The sequence below is a fragment of the Fulmarus glacialis genome, unplaced genomic scaffold, assembly GCF_000690835.1.
Source record: "Fulmarus glacialis isolate BGI_N327 unplaced genomic scaffold, ASM69083v1 scaffold3752, whole genome shotgun sequence".
NCBI classification, from domain to species: Eukaryota; Metazoa; Chordata; class Aves; order Procellariiformes; family Procellariidae; genus Fulmarus; species Fulmarus glacialis.
The window spans coordinates 131625-150363 of NW_009199639.1; the positions used below are offsets into that span (position 1 = coordinate 131625).

General features: G+C 41.0%; 1 protein-coding gene across 1 annotated transcript in view; it reads left to right on the plus strand.

The window, feature by feature from the left end:
- LOC104073505 (receptor-type tyrosine-protein phosphatase T) overlaps positions 1-18739 on the plus strand; it is a 150955-nt gene that overhangs the window by 99289 nt on the left and 32927 nt on the right. Inside the window, exons 11-13 of the mRNA XM_009573313.1 lie at positions 4717-4794; positions 4993-5028; positions 14374-14561. Of these exons, the coding sequence (XP_009571608.1) occupies positions 4717-4794; positions 4993-5028; positions 14374-14561 (302 nt within the window). The remainder of the gene's footprint in view (positions 1-4716; positions 4795-4992; positions 5029-14373; positions 14562-18739) is intronic.

An 18739-nucleotide genomic window follows, 5' to 3' on the forward strand; every position in this document is an offset into this window, starting at 1 on the left:
TTCATGATTTCTCTAAATTTTTTACTGCCAAGTCCAGGATGCTGAGGTGTTGGAGGTAAGTTCTCTACTGTGCAGTAGCGTGCACATGCTGATACAGGAATTATATGGATAGAAGACTTTCTTTTTAAAAAATTGCCTTAATAGGGTTTAATACTTGAGGGTTTCTATATGGGCCTACTCTAACTTTCGAATAACATAATAGGATTACTTCTTAACCTTTGTGCTAACTAGTAGAGTTTTACAGGGGGTTATCCATCCTAGCTTTTGAAGTCAGCTGTCTGTCTTAAGCAGCAGTCAAATTCCTTCTTAAATTGTCCTTTTGCCTCCCAACAGAAAACAGCATTTGCAGATATCTCATGATAGGTAGTCGTCCTCTCTGTCTTGACCCTCAGCTACGGGAGCCCGAGTTGGCTGTAGCAGTGACAAGGAAATACCCCTTTCCTTTTTGAAGAAAGTCCACCAAGAGAAGCTAAGTATTTTCAATCCCAAGATCAGCTTGCTAGCTCACAAAAGCAATAAAATAGAACAAGACAACTTGTTAAGTAGGAAACCTCAGAATTATTGAATGACTTGCAAGCAAGTTTATCTCCAGATGACAGTGTCCTTGCAGGGCATGTGTCCTTCCTGCCCGTTTTTCCTTCCTGTCCCAGTCAATTCAATGACTTTCCAGACAGAACAAATTCCATGAGTCTCCCTATAGAAGCTGTTTTCTTCCCAGCTTGGCCACTGCTCTCCTCCTGCTGCAGGACTTTTGCTGTTCTTGGGTGACTCCTGTCTGCCTACAGCACTGTCACCCCGGGGAGCTCCCACCTGACAGGTCCAGCGGCTGTAAAGGAAGAAGCAATGTCCCCCTCCTCATAGCGGGTGCTGCCTGGCGCTCTGCATCACGAAGGACACCAAAAACGAGCAGCTGCCTTTCTGCTTACCAGCCCCTCCTTTTCTGAGGGGACATAGTCCTGAGTGCTTTTACAGGCAGCTCTGAAAACAGTATGCAGTGAAGTAACGGTGATTCTTTCACCACTAAGAGTTACCATCCTCCTGTCTCTGCTGTTGGTAAAAATGCAGATTTCTTCACCTGCTCTGTCTCGGTCCTGTAGGGGGAAATGCTTATATTTTCAACATACACTCGTGCAGATGGTGTGATCCATAAAGTCATGCTGTTTGCGTGCAGCGGAGTCCTTTGTCGAGGCCAGCGCAGTGCTCAGGAGCACACAGTCCTGTTGGGCATCGGTAGTTTTGAATTTTATCGTTTGGCAGAGGTGTTCATTATCAAATGTAATTACATTCTGGAAGATCTGTAGCCTTGTGCTGGAACAGGGAGACCTCAGGTCTTGCTGAGAAGTGGAAGAGAAATGGGCATTTATCTTTCCTGGCCCAAAGCAAAGCCCCTCATCCCTCTTTCCATTCTACACTGTTAGTTGTTGTTCAGGCAGAATTCTTACTGGTACAAACAGGAGTTTAAACGGAAGAGATTTTATAGACTCAGCCTCTGTCTCTGACATCATATGGAATCAGAATAGGTGTTTGCTGAAAGATAGATTAGTCCGTGGCTATTCCAGCTTGTCTGGCTTTACCCAGGGATTATGTGGAGGAGGAGCAGGCTCATCATAGTTGTTCATTTTGTCCAATATCTTGCTTTTTAAAAAATAAAAATATATCCTAAATCCGTTAAAGGTAGGTGATGGTACTTGCAGTGTTTGAGCCTGCTCCTCGCTTTGCAGGAATGTTTGGAAAGCAGTGGTGTTTTCCTCCGAGTGGCACAGCACAGTCACGTGTAGGCATTGCCTCGGTGCAGGGTTATTATGAAATGAAATGACATGACAAACTGAAGGCAAGGTGGGCCTAAAATCATCCACCAGCATCTGTGCACTGCCCAGAAGGGTGTGCAAGGGGTTGTTATTGCACATAAATTGTGTGCAATTTGGCAGCCCATCCGTGTGATGGGAGAAGCAGTAGTACATCATCTTAGCAACGATGCACTAACGATATGTCCTGCACAAAGGAACTGCTCTTCTGGCTTTGCAATGCTAAAATGCCGTGGATAGTGCTCGTCCAGGAAAATGCCATGTCACCAGCGTAGCCATCTTGACATCCTCGGGGGTTTCTGGCAGGAACTGTTTGATTCTGAGGATTTAATCTCTTAAAATGCAGCCAGTTTTGCTAGAGATTGATTTATTAGGGTGTGCTTAACTTTTGTGACATCTCCGTTTGGGAGGAGACTGCTTTCCAGACAACTCGCAGGAGTGGGACTGGTACAGATAAGGTAGGTTGCTTTAATGTTACAGGCAGAAACACAGTTTGAAGACAGCATTTGGAAGCTGTAGGGAACTGAGTTTTGCATTAGTGAGCACTGTTGTACAGTTACCAAGCTACTGTGCTTTTACTAGTGAGAACAAGGAGATAAAAGGAAGCTGTAGGTAAGTGGCAGGAACCATCTAAATTCACACCTCTCCAGATCCTGCATGTTTTGTGATGAATGAAATGCAAAGGTCTTTAGATTTGCTGTAAGTCACAACAATTACATCAAGATCTAGTCCTTATTCCTACCCCATAGATAATTTTTGCTCCCAGTTGGGATACCTGCTAAATGCAGTCCAAGGACCTGCAGGATCATGACCATGAGATGCTTTCCGTAGTGAAAAAATCTAAAATTCATAGTAATAAAGCCAAATTTCATCAAAGGCAAAAAAGAAAAAAAAAAACCAAAACAAAACAAAATCCCTTTTACTGGTTTTCATACTGGTTTGGGATTTTTGTGGGGTTTGCTAGTTCAGAAAATCTTACAAAAAGCAAGGGAGAATCATTTTCAGAATAGGAAGGAGCCTCCACCGTTCTGCATGCCTAGAGGGATCTGTGTGGCCTCATGTGCCACTCCAGGGAGTATAAAGAGAATTTTAAATGAAGTCTTAATCTCTACCCTGACATGAAATCCTCTCTGGAAGCGTTTCCTGTGATTGCACTAGTGCTTGTAAGAACCTCTGGTTAGGTAGCAGCACGGTGTACACATATCTCTCTCAAGCCACTACCTGACTGATTTTGAGGAGGAGCTCTCCAAAGTTTTGGGAAACTTGTTTTTTGGTGGGGTTTTTTCCCCTTTTTCTTCTAAAGAAATAATCTAGAATTTACCTCCCTGTCTCACAAATATGGTTCATTTCATAAACCTCAGTTGGTAACATTTTTAATCAAACTCACTGAAGTGAGGTGTATGTCTTCAGCTGCCTAAGTAATTTATCGTCAGCAATTCCTGGAAAGGCAGTATGGCCCAATGAGTTCTTTTATATTCCCAAATTTCAGAAAAATTGAGTCCCGCTCCAAGCCCTGACTGTTGACTTGCTCTGTGTCCCTGGGCAAACAAATTACTCTTTTTAGACCTTATTTTATACATCTGCAAAAATGGCCACGTTCCAAGTACAGTAAGGGGAGGGTCTGATTTAAGCTAACAAACACGGGGAGAAAATACGAGAGGCCTCAAATGAGAGATACTTTATGGCTTGAAGGCAGCTGGGGCAGAACTCCAGCAGACTAACCTATGAGAAATTTGATTATTTTAATATGTTTTCAAGTGGTGTAAGTCTGAAAATATGGCAGGAGAATGCAGAATGAGTGCAAGTTCATTTACTGGATGACTATATACTGCTTAGGAGGTAATTCTGCAGGCTTTATGAAACTCCCTAGACTAGTGACTTCTTTGGTTCACCCCATAGAATAGCTTGAAATTTTTAAGTGGTGTTTGCTCTAGAGATACAAAAATTGCTTCTGAAATTACTTTGATGTATACTGAATTTTATCTGTTGGATTATGGAATAGTTTTTCCTGTGTTATCTATTGTCATCTTTCTGATGTACTGAGATTTGTGTTAGCTTGTTTCCCAACATTTTGAGGAGGAGATAAATAAATGCCTGTAACTCTAAGAGTGAATGCAGAATGATAACAAAAGAATATGCCTTCAGAAATGATGGATTACAGTAAGAATGTACATGTATGCTATTGTAGATACAAACCAGCCTCATAAATTTACTATCAAGAAAAGAATCTACTGTGAAGATGTTGAGACTTGCCTCCTTTCCATAAATATTTGATTAATATGGAAATAATTTGTGGATTCATGTCCAGAGAAAGCTAATGCTTTAATGGGAGAAAGCAGGGATGCTTGTCTTGCTGAAAGAACCCAGCTCACAGGGAAAAGGATTATAGGATTTGCTATGAACAGTCCTGGGTTGAAGAACAAGTCCCTTGTTATCTTGTATTGTTTTAACAAAAAAAATTTGCTACTCTACCTGTATATTTTTGTGGTTCTAGTGTACGTTGTGTTTGAGCAGGCTTATTTTACTGTTAATACTGCATTTGATTCTCTGTAGTTTGTATTTTGGGGGTCATTTTTAAGGCTCTTTCTTCTAGAGACAAAAACATAAGTTTGTTCCTTTGGTTAAAAAAAAGGGTATCTAGAATATAGTCCTATATGTGTATCCTGTGCAGGAACACATTGATTTACAATAACTACAATGCTATATTTGGGGTCTGGAGTGCTTATATTAAAGAAAATCCATCATGATGACAATGTAATAAATGTAATATGCATGTCGAGATGAAAAATATAATTCATTTTGATAAGCCTTATATATCCCATATTACTGTATTCTTTGAGGAACATTCTCCCTGTTCTTTCTCTCTCTTAATATATGTCTAAAGTCTTTTCCTTATGTCTTTCCTACCTAGCATCACCCTCTCCTTGTTCATTTTCTGTCCAAAGCAAAACCCTTCAGAGCAAATCTTTGTTGAATTCCTACTACTCAGGTACTAGTTCCAGACTTTTCTTTCATTTCTAAATTTTCTTTGCTTTTGTATGTTTCCCAATATGACCTATAGACTGAATCTGCTGAGTGCGAGAATCAGCTAACCTTGTTTTCATTTTTTGTAACTTTTTTTCCTGTTGATCTTCTGTTGATTTCCATTGATTCGTCTCGTGTGGGTGAACGGAATTCCATCTCAAAGTATCATCAGACACTGTTCCATCGACTACGCTTTTAGGTAAGAAGACAGGTATGGTGTACTGCACTTCATTGGAGAGCAAACGCACTCATTGCGCCTTGAAAATAGCTCGGAGAGCACTGTTCGGTGGCTCTGCTCCAAAATCATAATTAATCCTGTGGTCATGTGTTGTGTTAATTGGAGAGCCTTTTGTTTTACTCATGCTTTATTATTGTTATTCATTGATATTTTATATTTTTTAAAGGAAAGAACAGTTCAAAAATTAAGGTTTAGGAGTTTTTTCTTTATGTGAATGGGATTTGACATTCTGGGCCGAATACCCTACATGCCACCTTGCCTTTGGCTTAGTTTTGACTCATGCAGGTGGTTGTGCCTGTGCAGCTGGCACAGAATCATAGAATAGTTTGTGTTGGAAGGGACCTTTAAAGCCCATCTAGCCGTGGGCAGGGACATCTTCAACTAGATCAGGTTGCTCAGAGCCCCGTCCAACCTGACCTTGAGTGTTCCCAGGGATGGGGCATCCACCACCTCTCTGGGCAACCTGCGCCAGGGCTTTACCACCCTCATTGTAAAAAAGTTCTTCCTTATCTCTAGTCTGAATCTCCCCTCTTTTAGTTTAACACCATTCCCCCTTGTCCTGTGAGTGAGGTTCAGCTAGGTTTGCCTCAAGGCTTGCAAATATAAGTGAGGATTTGCATGTCCAAAGCAGGTGGGAGCTTACGATTTTGGACTCAGTCGCAAGTATAAACGTTATTTGGTGAAATCCGAGGCTGGGTTTGGGCAAGCGGCCCCACCTTATTCTGTGTATGCTGAGAGTTAAATGCTAAATGTCCAAGCAGTTTGGCATGGGTTTGAGAGGATAACAAAAAGGCAGGTTCTTAGAGGTGGAGGCTGTTCTCTGGCTGCTGGTAACTTTAGAGGGAGGTGTTGGTGTTCAGCATCTCTGAAAATCAGCTTTTCTTGTTCAAATGATAAATAAAGCATCCAGTGTGCAGCTCTTAGCTTTTGGATTTTTAAAAATAATACGTTTTTACAGTAAGTTAACAGAGACAGCAAAATTGGCAGAAACTGTTAGCTGATAAAAGAAGTTATCCTGAAACTTATGGGAGGTGTACCCTTGAAAGTGAGTAATAGCAGCCTACAACTTCAGGCTCTCCCTGGAGAATGCCGCCTGCGTGTGGAATTTGAAGAACGCAATTCCTCCGCTATGAATCAGAAAGATGATGTGTGGTTGATCAGAATCTAACCAGTGGTATTTATCAGACCCGTCATTTTGGATTATGTACAGTAAATGTTCACTTCCAGACACAGTAATCTACCGTGGCTGCTTTAAACATTACTCTGAGCGTGTTGAAGGGCCACAGTTAGACCAGGAAGAAATTACAACCGATTGCCTATGTGCCTTGGCTTACAGACTAACAACCGGGGCACAGAGACTTGGAGGGGCTGCCACAATACACACGTTTATCCTGCTATCTATCAAAATGCTGATGGCAATGAATGAGCCCTCTTTTAACAAGGTGGGGAAGGAAAGGAGTCCTTTTTCCAGAAGGTTTGTTCTCGTTTCCCAGAGACTCAGTGTTGTCAATAGAAAAGTCTAAAGGTAGATTTATCCTTTGGCTTTGCTTTAGAAACAGGGCCCAGATCTGCAGTTTGCTGGAATATGTCAAACCGCTCTCAATCTGGTACTCGGCATCTGTGAAAACTGGACCCGCATTTGAGGGAGCTGTTTTCCCCTCTGTCCCGATAGTGAGAATTACGATGTGAACTGCACACTTCGTAATCTGAAGCTCAAGGAGCGATAGACAGATTCAATCTGTGCTTCTCATTGGAAAGCAAAAGCCAAAAAAGCCAAAACTTTCAAAGTCCCAAATTTTAGAGAGGAAAAAGAGGAAATAGGAATTAAACAGGTCTTGTGTTTATGTATTCAAAACTCTCTTAAACTTAACTTCTACTAACCACTGTATCTGAGTAAGGATCAATATCCCTGTTTTACACATGGGAAGTTAAGTACAGAGCACTTTTAAGACATGCTTTACACAGACTGGTCACCCCCCCAGGTCCATCTGAATTTGACAGCCACAGGTGCTGTGAAACAGCCCTTAGCATTGAAGAAATTTTTATCTTGTGACTTGAAGACAAATTAAAACCTTGGCATTCTGGCTTCTTGGACAGATTCACCAGACATTGGATGTTGCTGTATGAGCAAAATAAGTTTAATTTTTGACGTTTATTAATACTCATTCCTGGGAAAGAAAAAGAGATCTTAAAAAGGGCATCAGTCATCTCACTACCAATATCCGTCTTTGGGCACTACCTGCAGTTCAGTGCTATTTGTTCCCATCTGTTATGCCTTCTGCTAATAAATGTTCTGTATCTGTGATAGTGAATGACTCCCTAGGCTTGGCTGTGACATGATTTGTTGATAGTAAGATATAGGGGATGTTGGTTTTGCCTCTACCCTATCCTGTGCTTGATTAATACTGTTTTATGTAATGCATGTTTTTAGCTCCATAATTTTCTCTCCCATTTGTAGACAACTCTGGATTTAAATGTTTTGTGCAAGCATCTTCACTGGAGAAGTGAATATTTAATTCTAACAAATAAAGGAGGTACATTTCCCTATTTTTAATACTTCAGTAAGGCCCATGTTGTACCAGTACTGTAAAGCCTGAACAGGAGGTAGTACAACCTTAGAGGTTGTTTTTGGAGAAAATGTGCATGGCCAGTAGCTCTTGAAGGCGTTCAGCAGAAATCATCAGGGCAGTCTCTTCAGGGGAACCAACGTGTCCTTCATTGCATCCATTAACATCTCCTGGCAGTGTGTAAGGACATTTACCCATGTTCTCATTTCAACTACTCAAGAGGATCCTAGTAACAAGAGTCGCTGCCCTCCAGAGAGGGTGAGGACTATAGTGCCCTGTAGTTCCTTGCAGATGGGCGGAACAAGCAGAGAAAGCTCACTGTGATCAAGTCTCACACAAAAACTGGCTTGTGCTTAGACATAGAAATTTGCCCTGAATTTCAGTCTTCTGTAGCTTGGATGGGCTTTTACCTGTGCCTAATCCATCTGCTGCGGGTATATCCACAACCTAATGTTCGAAGAACTAAAAAGATATTAAGAAGCTGATACACTGGCACAGGTTGCCCAGAGAGGTAGATGCCCCATCCCTGGAAACACTCAAGGTCAGGTTGGACGGGGCTCTGAGCAACCTGGTCTAGTTGAAGATGTCCCTGCCCACGGCAGGGGGGTTGGACTAGATGGCCTTTAAAGGTCCCTTCCAACCCAAACTATTCTATGATTCTATATTGCTGCATTAGCAAGTGTCACCATTACTGGCTTTTTAAATTGTGGGATGAGTTATTTTTATGCAATGGAAGCTCGAAAATCAATGGCTTGATCTGTTCAGTTGTAGCCTCCCAGGCCATGTCAGCCTCTGAGGAGCTGTGGGAGAGGCTTTCACATCAGTTTGCTGTGCTAATGTTGGCCTGCAGCAGAATGAGCAATGGAGGTGCACGCCCTTGTAGGCTGTTACTTGAGCTGAATTTCTCTTACATTTCTTTCTGCCAGAAGATGATCAGGTAGCTTGGAAAACTCTCTCTTCCAGTCTTTAGTGGTTTCTAGTTTTGTGTGTTTGGAAGTTGCCAGTAGATTTTCAGCTGTAACTAATGAACTGGTCTGTAAGGTAGGTAGATCTGACAGCCTCTTTTCACCAAGGAGGCAAAGAGAGATTTGACTTACATCTTTAAGGGGATTTTCTTCTATGCTAACTGATGAAAAAAATGTATGCAATAGTTTTTATAAGATTAGAATACACTTGTGTGAGGTGTTTACCCAGCAATTCTTAAAAATCTCTTTAGAATCTAGAGAAAATTACTTTCTCCAGCACTTTTTTTTTTTTTTATTATGCACATGTGGCTTCTTCATAGCCTTCGAAATGAAAGATGCATCCTCCGCTCTCTGTCAAACGTGGTATCAGAAGGCTTTTTTTTAAGGAACATGCCTTTTTATAGCTCAGTTGATGTCATTAGACAAATGATGTTCTGACTTCAGTTTGCCATACCACTGTTTGTATTGTATATAGCATATTATAGCTGGATATTTATCATATAATAAGCCTTGATGCACACAAAAAAGCAAATTAATTTTACCAGCTTGCACCATATCCCTAGTTTAAGGGGAAGAGATATTAGCCATGCAGTAGTCATCCTTGGAAGATGTCAAATAATTGACAACCCTTACTCTAGTGTAGAGAGATTGGAGACATATGTAATTAAATCCATCACAAACACCACTCCAAACATAATTTATTTTGTGCAAAGGATGTCTTATCGTGTTACACACTTGCCAAGGCTGAAAGAATAAAAATATAAACAGAGATGATAGGCCTGTCATTTCAGAAACAGAAGGAATTTGTGGATATGAAAGCAAAAGTTTTGGAAGAAACTTCTCTCCCTATACGAGACGACACCTCAGTGCAGCCTTGCTCTTGGTTGTTTGAGGCATAGGTTAGTTTTCTGGTCAGAAGGCAACGTCATACTCTGTGTCCAGATTCCTGTCTCTCAGACTAACAAAACTACGTTTGCGAAACAAGATGACATCTATAAAAGGACTGAAAGTTTTAATCCCCAAAGGTGCTCCGGATGAGCAGGTCCCCTCCCAGCAGCCTTACTGGGACGTTGCACAGGGGTCTGATCACACAGAGCCACTTCCAGGCTGGGAATCTAATTTCTCAGCTGCTTTTTGTCTTACCTGTGACATCTATGGAGAAGTTTATCAGTTTTTCTGTGGCGGGAGGCATATTTATTTTACTTGTCTGGGTAGCAACAAAAGTATATAATACAAGGTGTTGTAGCAGCAGGCAGGCAATAATATCTCACCCTCAGGGTTACTCATCAAACGGGGAAAGATGCCACCCAGCTGGCCTCTGCTTCAGCTTTTTTCTGCACGCTGGACTCCCTTACGTTTCTCTTGGCAGAGTAAGACCTCAGAGTTTACCTCAGCAGGTTCATGATTATTTCTCCAGCAAAGAAGAGAGTCACAAGAAGCACCATTCCATAAGCAGGGAGAGTCTGTGAATATTAAAAGTGGAGTCAACATTGTTAAATTTGATTATCTGCAGTTACACCCTAAGCAGATAAGCTGAGATGCCTGAAGAGTTTCCCAATCAGGCTAGTTGTGTGAGAGTGAGTGAATCATTGATTTAATGTCTTATACAAAATTTCAGGGTATTCTGTGAACTCTTAGGCTGATAATGAAAGTGCCAGCTTCAGAAATCAAAATATCTGCATTGGCAACAGACATCTTAGTATAGGGAGTAAGAGTGTTGCACTAAAAAGGGTTAGCAAACAAGCTGACAGCATATTTTGCTGTTGCAGCTGCTAATATTAGAAACGATCCTCTTACAAACAGCATGTTTCCAGCAACATGCAGAATACCTGTTTTATTTACAGCTGCACAAAAAGAATTGTGGAAAATCGGAAATGGTTCTAGAAGGGAACCGGAGCCCTGAACAGCCTGCCCTAATGAGACTTCAGAAGCTCTCAATTGATTTGCTTTATCAAAGAGAAACTGAAGAAGTGATTTGATCAGTGCCTGCATGGGTCAAGATTTCAAATGCTCAGAGGGCTCTTTAATCTAACAGAAGGTATAATAAGATTCAGTGCCTGCAAGTCGAAGCTAAGCAAAATCAAATTGCAACTAAGAAATGTTTAGACAGCAAGGGTAATTAACCGTTACCACAATTTTTGGGGTCAGAATGGAATCACCATCTCTTGAAATGTTTTAATTTGGATTATTTCTTGAAACTGTATTCCATCATTGGTATGCAATGAAATATGGTGGTATGTGTTCCTATCAACAAATTGGGGACATATGACTAGAAATAAGAGGTGCATATGAAATAGAATTAAAAAAACCTGATGCACGATTATGTATGTTTAGTAGTTTCTGAGTATTAGAGTGAATTATTTCAAGCATCTTTCAAAAAAAAAAATCTGTTTTCTTGATTTGCTATTCTCACTGAAAACTCATAAAAGGCACACATGCTTTAGAAGCAGTGCCGAAACTTTAGTGAAAATCTTGGCGAATTTGTCCTACAAACTCATCCTCATTTGCAAGGGAATGGGGACATGTTTGTGAGAAGGGGACGTAGAGAAGGGGCTATGGAAAATTGCTGTGACTTGCTTTTAGTGCAACAATTAAAGCAGAAGTCTGACTTTGCTGAGGGGCTGGTATTTTTTGTTGTCTTTTCCAGTAATACGGTGCCAAAAGGAATGAGACGTGGTTTTATAGCTGCAACCTGCAGGAAAAGCAAAGCCTGCTTGCAAGCCCTCCAAAGACTTTTGGTTGATTGTCCTAGTGAGAGATCAGTTTGCTACTACCTCCCCTCCTACCTGCATTTTGAATTGTTCGCAAAATTGCTGTAAACAGCACATCTTGAGAGAAGGTGTCGTGCCTTGTGTGAGTGCCTCATTAACCATGCTTAGGTGCGGGCTCATGGTGTGATTAGATGGAGAAGGAACAATATGTTTCTTGCATCAGGCTTTATTAGCAGAACATATGAACGCTAGGCTCGCCTCGTACACAGCAATTTGTCTCCATAAAAGCCCCTCCACTCTCTCCTTGGCCCAGATAAAATGCTTGTGGAAATAACTGACATGTCCTGAGCTGGTGCAAATGTCAGGCTTGGGTTTTCTTTCAGGTAGTGCAGAGGCCATTCAAGATGCGTCTGTCATGGACGTCCAGAGGAGGTGATCTTCTGCCTAGTTTCAGCAATGTGTGTCATCCGGTTGACAGTAGGATGACCCAGATTGTGTGACACTTTTTTTTTGAAGCAGAAACACTTGGCTGGGTGAGAGGCACGCAAACGGTGCGATGCCACGGACCATGCTGCAAGAGCTGGTACTGCAATCAGTGGGTTTTGTCCCATTTTTTAGCTGTCTGACCAAGGAGACCACAAGCACAGTTGTCACTAGAAACCCAAAGGCCAGAGTCAGATCCTTCTTTGCTGCTGAGCAGCTTCTTCTAGTTCCCGATTCATAACACAGGCGCCTGCTTTGAGGGAGTTATTCTGGGAAGGAGGGGGCACCACTTTTCTGGCTTTCACCTCTCCCTATGATACTTCTCTCTGAGGAGAGAGCCAAGTACACCAGAATTAAAGGATCTGATGAAGAGAGAAATTAATAATTGCCTGCAAAGGAGCTGAGTGATCTGAGCTACATTTTACAAGTAGCCTGTGCTCTGCGTGTGCCCTTACTGTATTAGCACTAGAACCGCACATTAGTTTTAAGACTCCCTCTTGAGTAGGGATATTGTAATGTCTTTTAATTGGGGCTGATAAAAATGTGGCATTACTTGTAGGTTCCTCAGAGAAGCCAATTGTGAAATTGGGTTTGTATTAAACCTAATGATGGAAAATTAAGCATAGTACGTCTGTCGGAAATGGTCCGCGATAAAAATCTTCTCCTCTCCATTACAGGAGGTTAATAGGGAATAGGGGAGGAAAGATGCATTGGGAAAGCGAATCCAACTAGGGGAATTAATAAGCCTTGAAATTCCCTCTGTTCAGAGTTCTCACACTGTCATTAGTCGGAGCATTAGGGATGATTATACAAACGCTTTGGATGTTACTCTTCCTTAAATCCCAAATTTATTCACATTTTGTATCTAGGGTTGCTTCGCTAGAGCCATAGCTCTGTAAATCTCTGAGTGTCCTGGGAATGTGACTGTGTTTATGACAACCTGGGATTCAGAAATCCTTAAATTCAGTAGCCTAATCTTCAGAGCAGATGATCACTTTGTGCTAATTTATTTCAGAAGCAGCAGGATGTGTTCAGCATCTCTGATAATTCAACCACCAGACTTATTTACCTCACACTGGAGATCAGCTTGCCCTGCGGCAGTGTCCGCTGCTGGCGTTCCTTTCGCCTTCTGATGGTCCTGCAACTTCAAAACAGAGCATATGCCTGTCTTGATATCTTCCCCCTAATATAACAGTAAACAGCTAAAGCATTATTTGTCGTGTTTTGTCATGTCGTGGTTTGCCAGTCCAATGCCCTCATCTGTCTACTCCTACCCAACTTTGCAGTGAGGGACAGTGGCAGAGGTCCTGACTGCTTCCCATCAAAACTCCATGGTGATTTCTCAAGGATAGCAATGTTTACAATAGCACTCCGGCCGTATTTCTGCCTCACAAAAATCACCCTGAAATTGCAATTTGATTATTTATTCTTTATCCCTTCAAAAACATGACCGTAGTATTGCTGACAAGGGATAGTGTTTAGGCTCTTTGTCAGTAACCTTTCTGTAAGAAACAAGCCTTGCGTATGCAGTCTTAAGGGGTTTTTTAATGAACTATCTGAGGGAGATACGTTTTCTGTTTGCTAATAGCTTGGGTTTGGGTAAGACCAGAAAGAATTGATGCAGACTGTTAAGGTCTGCATGTGCAAAGAACCCAAGCATCTCAGATGCCCATAATCATAGGAAAAAACAATGGTTTATTTGACAAACTGTTTAAATTTGGTCAACTCTGGCAAGAAACTAAATTTTTCATCTAGTCTGAGTTTCTGTTGTTAAAAATAACTATTGTGACAGTCAATTGTTTGGTTATTTAAGCTCTTTTCTGTTAGTCCACCAGGAATATTTTGTTGTGTATATGTGTTGTGCTGGGGATATAAGAGGTTACAATTCTATCTGCATAATGATAGAGATTTTTTTAATCCATTTCTTTCAAAAAGAAACTTTTTCTGTTAAGTTTACGTATCTGAAATTTAAGTTTCTGCATGCAAGATAACTATATTTTTATGCTGGTTTATTCTTTCTGATAATATTACATCTTTGTCATTGACATACAAATTTTAGGCCTGAACTTGCAGAGCAGTTTAATTTGCCTCTAACATCCTGCGTGGCTTATTTGAAATGCTAAAAATTTGTTTGCTATTAACTTGGACCCCTTTCAGTTATCTCATATTGTACACCCCAAATCCCGCTTGAATATCTTGCTCATCTGTATGCATCTTTCAGTCATGTTCTTTGCAGGTTTGTGAAGAAAGGTACGTAATGCCATTGGAGTCGTTATGCAGAGCTCACCCTTACAAAATGTGCTATTTCGCTCTACGTGCTGTATCCTCGTTAGCCTGATTGGCTCTTTACTCTCTTTCCCATCTCTTTGGGTTTGTCTCCTTGCCACAAAAAATATTCAAGTGTGATTCAGTCTTTCTAGGCAGCTGTAGGCAAGCGTGTGTTTCCTACTTATTCTTTACTTTCTTTTGCCTGCACCAACCTGTGGGGTGGTGGAGAAACAAAAAAACAAACAGAGCAAAAATGAGAGTGGAAATACCAGATAGGTGAAAGCTTGTTTTGCCTCCCTGTGTTTAAAACAGACAGTAGCCATGGAGAGATGACCCAGCCAACCCTGACTATCCAGACCCACCCGTACCGGAGCTGCGAGCCGGTGGAAATGTCCTACCCTCGGGGCCAGTTCCAGCCAGCCATCCGAGTGGCCGACCTGCTGCAGCACATCACCCAGATGAAGCGAGGACAGGGCTATGGATTTAAAGAGGAGTATGAGGTGAGAGGAACCTTCGCTCGCGTGAATAAGTAGAGAAGTTGCACTCACAAAGATAGGTGCTTGGGGAGGGGAGGATAATGGTTTTTAAGAGCTTCTTTTCCATAATTCACTTACCCTCTTAATCCTTTCCTTTCTCCATCTTATTTCTGTTTATGAGGGTAGGATTTTAAAGCGCTAGCAATCTTTGGTGGCCCTCTAGTCCAAAGAAAAGGTGTTTACTACAGCAGTAAGATAATGACATTGTGCTCATCCGTTAGCAAGTGCCCTCTCTCCCGTAAAGAGCAGACAGTAAATATTTAACAGGTGCTGAACTCAGTGAAGGACTTGGAGTCCTGTGGTCCCTCACTTATCGATGTGCTTTCATTGACAATAGTGCAAGCCAGGCTTTAAGAAAAGGAAGAGTTTTTGCTTGAGCTTTTTGGGAGCTCCAAATACTCTGTAACAATTGATCAAATTAAACCACAGTGTAATGACCTGAATGCGGAATTGTAAAGGCAAAGGCGGGAACCTTGTGTATTCTCAAACCTCTGGCTGAGAATATGTTCGACTGATGTACTTTTCCAACTCCATGTGAGGAGAGAAGCAAAGAGTAAGCTGCAAAAATGAAAGCAGCCCACCTCCCCCCGACCTCTTCCCCCCAGGCTGGAATGACCAGGAATGTAATCCAAATGACAAGGAGAAACATGACATTGGGGAGGAGTTGGAAGAGGAATATACATTTAGAGCAGAGAGAACAGAAGAGGGAAATAGCATCAAACATATGTGAGACTTTGCTCTAGCAAGCGATAATTATAATGAATGTAGTAAGCTTGTGGGAAGGCAATAAGCAATTAATATGCATAGTGGCATTAAAACTACTTAAAAATAACATAACAGCTGTGAAAAATAAGTTACTTAATGAAAACAGCTCACTTTTCCACCCTGCAAGTAAGAGTCCATGCGGTTTGTATCATTGATGCTGGGTTTTGCTGTAATTGAGAGGCAATCTTTTCCTGGTTGTCACCAGGGAGTATTTTTTTTAATCAGATGGCATCAAAGACTATCATAACAAATGTTTCTGGTAACTGTATGTTAACCAGGTCTAGTCACTCATGCCCCACAATCCGAGCACGCTAATTAAACTATCAATATAAAGAGGTCTATTTAATATTGAAAAAGGGTAATAATTCTCTTGGGAGGTTTACTTAGCCCCCCCTTGGCCTCCATTTCCATGAATAGTACCCAAAACTGCATTCAGCTCAATTACAGATGCCCTAAGATCTGGTTCTTGATGTTCAAGAAGAAAACAGGTGCTGGCATATATGTAATTTTCTGGCACTGGCATTGGTAATTATCAAAATAACACATTAGCATGAAAAATGTCAATGCAACTTTCAGCTCCACAAGTTCTGCCTTTCCCAGAAAGTGCTATCTACATACGTATATAATGACGATGACATTATATAGATTTGCATAATTCCTTTCTTTACAAGAAATAGCCTGGAGAATTCCACAGGCTCTCAAATCACATGCGCTCTTCTACCCTTCAATCAGAGGTAATTGCCTGAAGTAGCAGTCATTTTCAATGGTGGAATTTGGTTTTCAGAGCATGGGACACAGGCAGCACTTCAGCTCCAAATAGCTTTCAGCCACCACCAGCAATACCACAGATGCGGGGAGGATGTCAAGGAGTGTTACAACTCCTGGAAGGTAGGAGGTTTAAGTTGGCTGAGAGCGGCGTCTCAGACTGGAATCTGGAGGAACACAAAGCTGCAAAACTGGCTTTGCAAAACGTTTTGCAGAATGGTTGATAAAACCTTAAAAAAGAATTTGATGTCTCTTTTAAAATGTGTTTTCATACACTAATATCAGTGTCACCTCCAAATATGTTTTTTCTTCTAATGAGCTGATTTTCTACTTACTTTGCAAATTGATAGCATAAATTACAGACTATTTAGTGGCATGTTACCAAATAATTTTACTCTCATGAAAAATCACTTTGAATGGAGTATATCAGTCACACATGGCAATCTCTTACCTCTGTACATTCTCATCTCCACTGAGTAACCTGGAAATTGCATTTGATATTTGTTTAAACTACACCTTCACCTACAGACCATTAGAGCACAGGAGTATGTTTTACCGACGGCATCTAGAAAAATATTTCTGGTGCTTGCATCTTGCGCGTAACTCCACACTGAGGTGAAAACCAGGATGTGATTGTGTAAGGGGTGTCACTGCTGGTGTGAAAGGGATGATAACTGTGAGTGTGAATGTGGGAATTTGTCAGCACTTGCCATGTGTGTTATTTTGGGTCTGCCTGCTGCACCTGAGACCGAAGTGTGACTTGGGCCTTTTTGGCTGCTGCTTCTGTTTAGCAATAAAACGTGTAGACCACAAGAGAAAAATATATCACTGGCACTGGATGTAGATAGCACTATTTGGGATTAGGCATAGCCATAAACATTTAAACAGGACACGTTTAACTGTCACCTGTTCCTTTTCCAGAACATATCAGCCCTGATTTGTTGTGAGCTGCGGGACTAGTCCCACAGACTTACTGCGAGCACCAATTACTGGCTAAGGAGATAATAAGCTTAAGTATCCAAACTCATTTTCTGTTATGATTTAGGATGTCACTGAAGTACATTCTCCTGCTGCATTACTGAGACCGTTCAGTTATTTTGGATTTTGTGGCTCCTTTCTCAAGCATCTTAGTATTGAGAGCCTTCAGCTTATTGAAGTCATCTCTGGATTTTAACCCTTTCGTTCCTGGCTGGCTACACTTCTTCTCTCTGGTCAAAAGAATAGATCCTGTGGTTCAGGCTATGATGTGACTGCAAAGTGTTGGGCAGCAGGGTGTTGCTGTAGATGCTGTCTTTGGACAACGCTGGCCTAAGGCTTTGCTGCAAACCGGAATAGGGAACTGAACTGACTGAAATACTTCTTTTCAGGTTATTTTTTTTATCCAAAGCAGTTTTTAACCCTGGCTCACAGCAGAGCTGTGGGAGAAGTTTTGCTGCCACTGTTGAGAAGGTAGTGGCTGCAGGGAGAGGGCCAGGACTCTGTGGCAGGCTTTGAGATGAGCAGCAAGGCTTTTAAGGCTTTTAATTTATGTTGTTGCCTTTGGCAGCAATACTGCAGCATTGGGGTAGATCAGTGCAAATGAATGATTCAAGTTTTCATATTTAAATTAAAAACAAATACCAAACTAACTAAATGCATCCATTGGAAATTTAAATTGGCTTGCAATAAGCCTCAATTTAATGTGAACTTTAGTTATGTTTGGGCTATGTTGCTTAGAAAGCTTGATTGAGACGAAGTTGACTTTTAGAGATCTATCCATGTAATTTCAGATAAAAATTAGCAATTCAGTTTAAAAAGCATCATTGTAACATAAGTTCCACTACTGGGAAGATATTTCAGTATAAATTTTACAAAACTTCTCTAAAAGAAGAAAAGTAGGAAAAGCCTGAAAATCAAGTCCAGATTTTTGAACACTGGAAGTTTACAGTTGTTGTAGCAAAGAAAGAAGGGGGAGCGTTTCCTGTGAAATGCGGATCAAATACCGATGAGTGAGTGATCTGTCCTGATTTACCATTGTTGATAATGCAGAGAAAAACAGAAATATTAACCCTTTTTGCTATTGTAGAGATACTTATTGTACAAACAAAAGCTGAAGGAACAAAACATTAAGTATGCTTCTCTTTTTCTGGATGCAACCAAATTATAATTGATTTTTTTGCCTTTGTATTTCTAATGCAGTTTCAATTCTTGGTGCTGCATTTTTAGTGATGTCACAGAAAAATTGTTTGTGCTGTACCATCCATGCACATGCAGTTACTCCAATTTTTTCATCTGGTGTGTATAAAAGTACGGGTATAAAGTACACCTCTGCAAAGGCAGTTTGTGTTCCTCACCAACCAGAGCTGTGCTCCCTCTCTCCAGAGATGGATAGTTCTGTGAAAAGCAGAGAATTCTTTGGTATTGAATGAGATGAAAAATCCTGGACTCTTAAATCTTTGGAGGCTGTATCAGGCAAATATAAAAACATCAGTTTCAATGGAGAATTTCGTGTTCAAATCACATGAAAGGATAGGGTTTGTTGAAAAGGGATTTATTGGACCTGAATATATTTTCTTTGGCCAAGATAGCTTCTCTCACGTAGAAGTCACGAGAAGGGATTCTCTTCTCTTTCC